This window comes from Neopelma chrysocephalum, unplaced genomic scaffold (assembly GCF_003984885.1).
Source record: "Neopelma chrysocephalum unplaced genomic scaffold, ASM398488v2 Primary Assembly neopelma1_88946, whole genome shotgun sequence".
Classification (NCBI taxonomy): Eukaryota; Metazoa; Chordata; class Aves; order Passeriformes; family Pipridae; genus Neopelma; species Neopelma chrysocephalum.
The window spans coordinates 621-10,104 of NW_020917993.1; the positions used below are offsets into that span (position 1 = coordinate 621).

The 9,484-nt window shown below is 52.6% G+C and overlaps 1 protein-coding gene across 1 annotated transcript; it reads left to right on the forward strand.

Annotated features, from left to right (window-relative positions):
* Nucleotides 1–4,942: 4,942 nt before the first annotated feature.
* LOC113979781 (olfactory receptor 14J1-like) lies at nt 4,943–5,842 on the forward strand (the record flags this gene model as incomplete). The annotated part of the gene is made up of 1 exon (XM_027707070.1): nt 4,943–5,842. A coding segment is annotated over exon 1 (900 nt), but the record flags the coding sequence as incomplete, so codon positions are not given.
* Between the last annotated feature and the right edge of the window lie 3,642 nt (nt 5,843–9,484).

Genomic DNA, 9,484 nt, shown 5'->3' on the forward strand with positions numbered 1-9,484 from the left:
GGTCCAGTTGAACACTGTTTCCGAGTTTCTAGGACCCCAGCCGGGGGGCTGAGGGGGCGTGGTCCCCAGCGGGGCTCCTGCCCCTTCTCCCCTCGTGCTCTCAGAACATGGCCACTTCTTCTCCAACTCCCTCCTCCCCCTTCTTTTCCGCTCTGCTGTGATAGGTTTGAATTTTGCAGGGGCGCTGATTGGGTCAACATCAGCAGAGACACCACCCCCTCGAGGGTTCCCATTTTTTGAACTCCAGGGGGAAAAAACACCTTTTTTCCCCACCACACCCCCGGAAACCAAAGAACCAAGCCCCCACCATGGGACAGTTCAACCCCATCCGTGTGCCAAAGGCTCCTTTGGGATGTCACAGCCTATCCTCTCCAGTCCGGAATAGCCCCTGGTGACCAAAGAACCAACACCTCCCACCCCAGAGTGCAGCCCCACCCGTGTTCCATGGGCCCCTTTGTGATGTCACGGCCTATCCTCTCCATTCCGGAATGGGCCTTGGCAACCAAAGAACCAACGTCCTACAACCCCAAAGTGAAGCCCCACCTGTGTGCCATGGACCCCTTTGTGATGTCACAGACTATCGTCTCCATTCCGGAATAGCCCCTGGCGACCAAAGAACCAACACCCCACAGCAGCACAGTGCAGACCAACCCATGTGCTTTGGGCCAGTTTGTTATCCTACCCATTCCGGCCTATCCTCTCCGTTCCGGAATAGCCCCCTGGGGTGGCTTGAGACCCCTAAACATCCAATTCTTTAGTCCAAGCTCCCTCCCACAACTCACCCCAGTGGGAGAGGGCTTTTCCAGACACAACACAAGAGTCAAGATGGGGGGAAGGGAATTCTATTACAATTAGGACACAAAGAAATATTCGAATACATTCTAGACACAATCCTAACTCTCTCTCCTGTGATCAACCAGGATTTACAATGGATCCAATCTCTTCTCCCTCCAAGAAAAGTCCAGAAGGGAAAAAGGAAAGATCCTTTCCACTCTCAGGGCAGCAGTCTCTCTTCTTCCATGCAGCAGTCCGAGCTGAAGTTGGAGTTGGATCTCTTTCCATTCCACACAAGGGGGGGTCTCCTCTCACCTCTCTCAGCCCTTTGGCTCCAAGCAAAGGTCTCTCTCCTGTGGACTGCCATTGCTGGGATAAAAGCTCACCTCACCACGTTGATGCCTTAAGCCCCTAATGGTTTTCCTATTTTTCTACCTTATAAGTTTTATAGGTAATAGAAGTAGATTTTAGAAGCAACCCTTTCTCCCTCTTCTCCATAGCTCCCCTTAGTTTACATTCCTTAATCCTCTTACCCCATTCCACACTCCCCATATCAGCCCTATCCCCGTATCCAGTAGAAGATGTTTTGTCTCTTGTCAAGGCAAGGCCTGTTCTGTTTGGGGAACGCTTGTATCTTGGCCTAAACCGCAGGACAGAGTCAAAGAACTGGGTGACTCTGCTCTCTGTACCCCGAAGATGATGAAGGATGATGAAGAGAGGGTCCCAAAATGCACCCCAGACCCAATTCAGAGGATGGGCCAGGGGGTGGACCAGGTCAAAAGTTACGGGGTGGACACACTTGGGATTGGACAGATATGGTTATAAATGTAACATCTCAGGCACAGCCTACGCGTGTCGTACACCATCAATTGCCTTGGCACGATTAAACCCTTTCCTTATCTCACCCTAATTAACAGCTCCTGGATTTTTTCTTAGCACCAACTGAGCAGGCAACATGCTGTTCCCACAGCTTAGGCTGGCACGTGTACAAGGACTTGCTTCCTTTCCCACAGCTTGCCATGGTGGGAGTTTTGCCCAGTGTGCTTTCAGTCTGCAGGTGGGAATCTTTGTCTGGATGGGTTCCCCAGACCTGCCTTACCAGCCCTGGCTTCCTGTTGGGGCTGTCTGCTCTTTCCCACAGTCTGCACAGTGCAATTCTGTCCTGGGGGCTTCTTCCAAAGCTACACCTCCATTTAGGCCTTGGAATTAAATGCCTTCCTGTTTGCCACCAGTGCTTATGTCTTGTGGAATCTTATGGGATTTTCTTTCTTTGACAGTGTTTGGAGACAGTTCATTGTGCCCTTCAAGTCCTTACATGTGCACACACACACCACTCTCACCAGTGTCTGGTCCTCCAAAGAACACAAGCCCTGATGATTTGTAGCTCCCACTCCAGTGGTTGGCACTTGGAGCTCCCTCCGTACCCAGAGCTCAGAGCTCCCTTGTCCCAGAAAGTTTAAAGATATTGTGCCTCATTCTGCCAAGACGACCCTAAGAAAAAAGTGTCCCTCTGTGTTTCCTGGGATAAGAGCACTCTATTGTCATCTTCAAAAACCTTGGAGAGGTCCCAGAGATCTCCCAAGAAGGAATCTGGGGCCTCAAGCACATGACTCGTATATAGAGGCTGAGGACTCAGGGGTCAGTGGTGTGAAGACTGAGGACAGTAGAGGAGTAGCCTGAGAGGTCTGGAAGGGGGGTGTCAGAGCTGGTGGAGCTTTTCTTCCTGTCAGAAAACAGCCTAAGAAAGAACAAATGCCACCAAGGGCAGCAGGGGTGGCCTAGACTGGTGACAAGAAGTAAGAACTTTCCCTCTGAGGTCAGTGTTGTGCTGCAATATGTCACAAAGAAGGAGTCTGGATGAGCCCAAGGCTTTGTGTGTGCAGGAAGAGCCAGGGAGGACGCAGAGATGTCAGTGCAGGAAGGTGCCAGCCAGGTGGGGCAGCCGGGGGGATGACGACAGCCTGCAGGGAAAGGGGCAGGGCATGGACACCGTAGGACAGCCTGGGCTGGAGAGGAGAGAGGGAGGGGGAGAAGCTGAAAGGCCCTGACAGAGCCACCTTCTGCAGGCCTTTGGCCATGGCTGCTGTCTGTGGCCCTGATGCCAGGAGGAGACAAGTGGCCCTTGCAGCCCTGGGGCCTCATGGCCTCCTTGTCCCTGCTCAGCAGCCTGGCAGGTGCCACCCCATGGTCCTGCCCTTGGCATTGCACATCCCACATCCCAGTGCCCCAGGAAGAGCCCTGAGGAATGAGGCAGGGACAGGATCTGCCTTCCCAGGGGCTGGGGGTCAGGGCTTGGTCCACTGGATTAAGGAAACAAATCAAGGTTTATTCAGCCTTAGAACCACCTTTGCCTTGCTTGTCCATCCTTGTCATCACAGTCTGCAGTTTTCTGCTCTAACTGGAACCTGGGGACACGTTCTCAGTTGTGTCCCTCAGTGAGACTCATTAGCACTACAAGAAACTTTTGTGTTTCCATCTCACTTTGACTTCTTGAGAAGTTGTTTGAACTTCCTCTCAGGGACTGAGTCTCATGTAAACAACATCAAACCCCCTGAGGGTCATGAAATGCCTGGGGCTGTTGCTGTGCTGCTGAGCTGGGCCGGGCTCCTGGCACACAGGGAGCTCCTGGCAAGCAAGAAGAGCTTCAAAGAGACAGCTCTGCTGGTGAGCAGCTCCTCTGCACAGCCCAGCAGGGCTGAGGGCACTGCCAGGCCAGCTCAGGGACACCAGCAGGGAACAGACAGAGCTTCCAGGGGCTCAGCACTGGCAGGAGGGCTGAGAGCTCCCTGCAGGAGGAATCTTGGCAGAGCTGCACACGGTGAGTCTGTGGCTGCAGGGCAGTGCAGGGGCAGCTCCTGGAGGCATCTCCTAAAGCTGGCCCAGCCCCAGCTGATGGGGTGGGTGAGCAGGGGGCTGTTTTGGGGCAGTTTGGAAGAGCTGTGAAGCCGGGGGTGCAGCCAGGGGTGCCCAGGGCTGTGGGGCAGAGCAGGGTCCTGCAGCCCAGGGCGCTGTGCTGGGCAGGGACTCTGCTGCCTGCCAGGGGCAGCTCTCAGCCGGCCCGGGGAGCTGCTGCCAGGGCTGGGGCACAAGGGCTGTGGGCAAGGAGCAAACCTGGCAGCTGAGGGAGGATCTTTTCCATGTCTCGCTGTTGCAGGGTCAGACCTACTCACAGCTCCACACCACTACACCATATTGAATGCAGAATATTTTGCAAAGCTCAGAAAAGACAGGGGCTACAGGAAAGGAATGAGTCCTGAGGTGTGTTTCCTGCTTAGGTATTGTAGCATAGACATTGTTCTCTCAGTTCAGGAGGCTGCACTGAAATTCAAACTCTTTTCCTCTGAGACATGAATATTACAGGCAGGATCAGAAATGAGCACAGGATCCTGGGCAGTGCTGAGCCTTCCCTTGGGGGTGGGCACTCTCCTGTCCCAGCCCTTGGCTTCTGTGCGGGAGGGCTCCTGTCCTGCTCTGTCCAGCACAGCTGCACCTCTGGGCTGGCACAGGGGACACTTCACAGAGCTGCCCCTTCAAGCAGCACTGCCCTGCTCTCAGCACAGATCTTGGTGGGGTTTATAAAGACGAATCTGTGTGTGAAGTCATCTTCAAGGCAGCCCAAGGGAAAGTGCAGGGCAGATGGGAAACAGGCTGAGAGGCACTGCAGCTCTCCTGGCTCTTCAATAAGCAATGGAAAACTCAGCCCTTCTGCCTGTCCCGGCTCAATACTCTTCAGATTTCTAGTCAGAAAAATTTGCCCCTAAAAAAACACACCCCAGGTGTTATGATTGTAAACAAAAAACTCAGTCAAAATTATTTTAATGGTGCACTGTGCCTCTTTCCTGCAGCCCAAATTTCTCCAAGACAACAGTACAGGAACTGAACTTTTCCATCAAAGCTGGGTTCCATGTGACATCCTCTATGATCATGAGGCTGTCCCAAACCAGCTCCATGTCTGCACTGCAGCAGAGCAAAGCTGAGTCTTTGGTAGCACATGGCCAGAGCTCCTGCTCCTCACAGTACCCTCAGCAAACATAAACCAGGAAAAGGAAATAAATTTAATTTTGGCAGGTTTTCTATTCAAAACTGGAGTGGCTTCGCTCAGAGAGGTCTGCTTTATTGTTCCATGTCTTTCCTTTTCTGAATAGGGACCCATACCATGAAACAACAAATGTCCAACAGCAGCTCCATGGCCCAGTTCCTACTCCTGACCTTCACAGACAGGCGGGAGCTGCAGCTTCTGCACTTCTGCCTCTTCCTGGGCATCTCTCTGGCTGCCCTCCTGGCCAACGGCCTCATCCTCAGCGCCGTAGCCTGCGACCACCACCTGCACACCCCCATGGGCTTCTTCCTGCTCAACCTCTCCCTCACAGACCTGGGCTGCATCTGCACCACTGTCCCCAAAGCCATGCACAATTCCCTCTGGGACACCACAACCATCTCCTACATAGGATGTGCTGCACAGGTCTTTTTCTTTTTCATGTCAGCAGAGTATTTCCTCCTCACCATCATGTGCTACGACCGCTACGTTGCCATCTGCAAACCCCTGCACTACGAGACCCTCCTGGGCAGCAGAGCTTGTGCCCACATGGCAGCAGCTGCCTGGGCCACTGGGTTTCTCTATTCTTTGCTGCACACAACCAACACATTTTCCCTGCCTCTGTGCCAGGGCAATGCCCTGGGCCAGTTCTTCTGTGAAATTCCACACATCCTCCAGCTCTCCTGCTCAGGTACATACCTGAGGGAAATTGGGCTTCTTGCTTTTAGTGCTTTTCCTTTTCTGGGTTGCTTAATTTTCATTGTTTTCTCCTATGTGCAGATCTTCAGGGCTGTGCTGAGGATCCCCTCTGAGCAGGGATGGCACAAAGCCTTTTCCACGTGCCTCCCTCACCTGGCCGTGGTCTCGATCTTTGTCAGCACTGGCACATTTGCCTACCTGAAGCCCCCCTCCATTTCCTCCCCATCCCTGGATCTGGCCCTGTCAGTTCTGTACTCAGTGGTGCCTCCAGCACTGAACCCCCTCATCTACAGCCTGAGGAACCAGGAGATCAAGGATGCCCTGAGGAAAATGATGACTGGATGCTTTTCAGCATCAATAAAGTGCCTGTTTTCTGGTGTGTAGCATTCAGAATGGGACTCCTTCATGGACCAGCATTCCTGCTCAGGTTTTTCGTGAAGGTCATTTGGTTCTCCTTGTAATAACTTCCTGTATAATTAAATATTCTTGGGCACCTGTCTTTTAATTTTATGTCCACCTTTTGATTTTGACACAGGGACTGTATAAATGATGAATTGTGCTTGCTGAGTACTTAAACACAATAAAGGACCCTGCAGTGCCTTCTTTGTCCAAGACCCTTCTTCTCAGATGTTCCTAAAGGACAGCAAACTGCAGGACAGGGTGTATTTGCAAACGGGAAGGGGACAATAATCCCAGCCCAGCAGCACTGCCAGGGAGCAGCAGGGCTTGGTCTTTGCAGAGCTGCTCTCCTGCCACTTCCACACTGTCCTCCTGAGCCCCTTTCTTGCTGTAAGGCCTGAGTGCTCTCTGAGCACAGTCCTGTGGGTTGGAAGGCCTTGGAGCACAGGCAGGAACAAGCCCTGGGAACTTGTGAAGCAGAGCTGGGCTCCCTTCCAGCATCTCCAGGATGCTGTGGGATCTTCTGAGGGCAGGGCATGGACTGGGTCACTTCTTCTGTGACCTTGCTCCAGGGCTGCAACTCTCCTGCAGTGACACCATGACACTCCTGCTCTCTACTTTCCAGGTTCCATTTTTAGATCCAATCCTCCCCTCCTGTTCACAGGGACATCCTGTGAGTGCTTCAGAGCTGCCATCCTGGGGCAGCTCCTGCCCAGCGTGGGCAGGCACAAGGTCTCTCCACCTGCTCCTCTCACCTCCCCAGGGCCACTGTTTTCTGCAGCCTCCTCAGCCTTGCCCAGCACAGCCCTCCTGGCAGAGTTGGACACAGCCCTTGTTCTACACCCTCCTCAGGCACCTGCCCAACCCCCTCAGCTCCAGCCTGATGGCCAGAAACCTTCAGGGCAGGAAGGCACCGGGGAAAATGCTCAGGACACCCATGGACTGCAGGGAGAGACCACTGGAGTGGTGGGTCTGTAGGGAGAAATCACTGCTGCCTCTCTTCTGAATCACCTTCAGGACCTGGACATGCCTGGATTTTGTTTTGTTTCCATGAGGCTCTGAAGTATCAAAATGACCCCTTGATTCCATGAGGCTGCACAGTGTCCCCAGGTTCCTTTGGCTCCAGAATGCCCTGTAGTGTCACTGTGGTCCCTTGAGTCCATGTGTTGTCCTCAGTGTCAGAGTGACCCCTTGATTCCATGAAGATGCACAATGTCCCTAGGTTCCATTTTTCCACGAGTTTCCCCAGTGTCACAATGGCCCCTTGATTCCGTAGGGTTCCCCAGCGTCCCAAGGTCCATTTGGCTCCAGAAAGGCCCTGTAGTGTGGCAGTGGCCTCTTGATTTTATGAGGTTCCACTGTGTCCCAGAGTTTCTTTGTTTCCACCAGGCACTACAGTGACAACAATCGCTCCCTGGTTCCATGAAGGTCCAAAAGGTTTCAGGGTTCCTTTTGTTCCACAAGGCCCAAATGTTAAATGGTCCCCTGGTTCCACGAGATTTCACGGAGTCTCTGTGTTCCTTGGTTTCCATGAGGCCCTGCAGTGTCCCAATAGTCTCTTAATTCCATGAGGGTCATCACAAAGCTGACCCCGTCTAGATGAACTTTTTTGGGAGGTAAAGAGGAACTAAGCTAAAAGAGAAAAGATAAATGGGGAAGGACAGAGGGGTTTGGCCAATGGAAAAGAAAGATTTCAATGAGGTAAAAAAAAAAGTTTGGGTCATTCTGAGGATGCTGAAACACTAACTGCGCAAAAATTCCTGATGGAACTTTACCCTCTTTGTAACCTCAAGCCCCAACACTACCCAAAAGTGGTGCCCCTCCCGTGGAAAGGAATCCACTGCTTTAATCCCAGCCTCAACCTGACCTCAAAGGAAAACCCCAAACCCAGAACTCCAGACTCTTATTTGTACTCCAATGCCCACCCCAATCCCAAACCTGTATTACCAGTATGAAAACTCAAGCTTTTATCCTGACCCAGCCCAAAAAGCTCTTCCCCTAATCATGAACCAGACACTGTCAGCAGAACAACAAACCTCCCAAAGTTCTGCCTAATCCCCACCCTGAGCTCTAAACCCCAAGCCCTGACCATTAAGCAACCCCACAGCCCTTGGGAGCAGGGCAAGGACCTGCAGGGCCCAGAGCAGGCCCAGGGGTTGGCAGAGGAATGGGAGGTGACCTGGATCTGCTCAGCTCTGCAGTGACCCCCAGGAGAAGGGCCTGGGCTCTGGGAGGGATGTCCTGTGGCACAGGGGCTCAGGATCCAAGGTAAGAAGGGCAAGTGCACATGGCAACAACCAGAGCTGGTGCAGAGACATCAGGGAGGGTCTAGAAATGCTGCTGGGAGGGGGGTGGGAAAGCAGGAGGGGTGTGTGCAGCCTGCAAGGCCAGAGCAGCAGCAGGGCCAGGGCAGGACAGCCTGCAGGAGAGATGGCCAAGGGCTCTGGCAGGGCTGCAAGGCCCAAAGGCACCCAGGCCTTTGTCCCCTTGCCTCTGGCAGCTGCCTCTGCCACTCAGGCCACCACAAGCAACTTGCCTTGCAGGTTCTGCACTTGGTTTCTGCCTCGCCCCTCCCTCAGCAGCCTGGCAGGGGTTGCCCAGTTTTGGGCCTTTGTTGTTCCTCCCCCTCCCATCCCACTGCCCCCAAACAGCCCTGAGCCAGCCGGGAGGGACAGGATCTGCTGGGCCAGGGCCTGGGGCTCAGGCCTTGGCCTTTGTGCTCCACCAAACCAAGGCAGGCTTTGCTCAGCATTGCAGGGGCCTGCCCAGAGCCTTTGTCTGCCTGCACTCCTGGCCTCCAAGGAGCTGCTCCAAGGAGTCCCTGGGGAGGCTTTGTCAGTGCCTGCCCTCAGTGGGGCCCAGCAATGCTTCAAGGCACTTGCAGTTTGGCTTCTGACTTCTTCAGCAGCTGCTTCAATCTTCTCTCAGTACCTCAGCATCATGGGCTGGGCTGCAAACACACCGTGGGGCTCGTTAAAATGCAGAAATCCCTCAGGATCTCCTTGTCTCCCTTTAATTGCCTTCAAGGCAATTTCAAAACAAGTCTTCAAAATTTGTACTTTTTTTGTTTTAATTCAATTTTGGGTTTTTTTTTAGTTCAGAGAAGAGGTAATAGAGGTGTTCTCCAAGTGATCTTGATGCTGAGTGTCTCCTCAGGAGATCCACACTGACCCTGGATGATCAACCTTGCTCCTCACCCCCCAACCTCACCAGTTCTGACATGGCCCATCTTGGACTGACAGCTGATGCAACTCCAAACACACTGTGGGACCCATTAAAACACTGAAAAACAAATTATTTCCCTTCCTTTTATTTTTTTCCAACTCTTCAAGACATCAACAACTAATTGGAGTTGTTTTGTAGTTTAGCTATGGTGGAAGATTTTAAAGTGGAAGTAATAAAAAAAAATATTTTTGATGAAAGGGAATTATATACACAGAACCTTGGGATGCAAGAGGGTCAGGATGCAAAGAATTTGGACACACATATAAGGGGGCAAAAGAGATTCGTAGCATTTAATTATTGACCTGTTTAACAGTTATCAAGTGATTCAATAGCATCTGCTACAATTTTAAC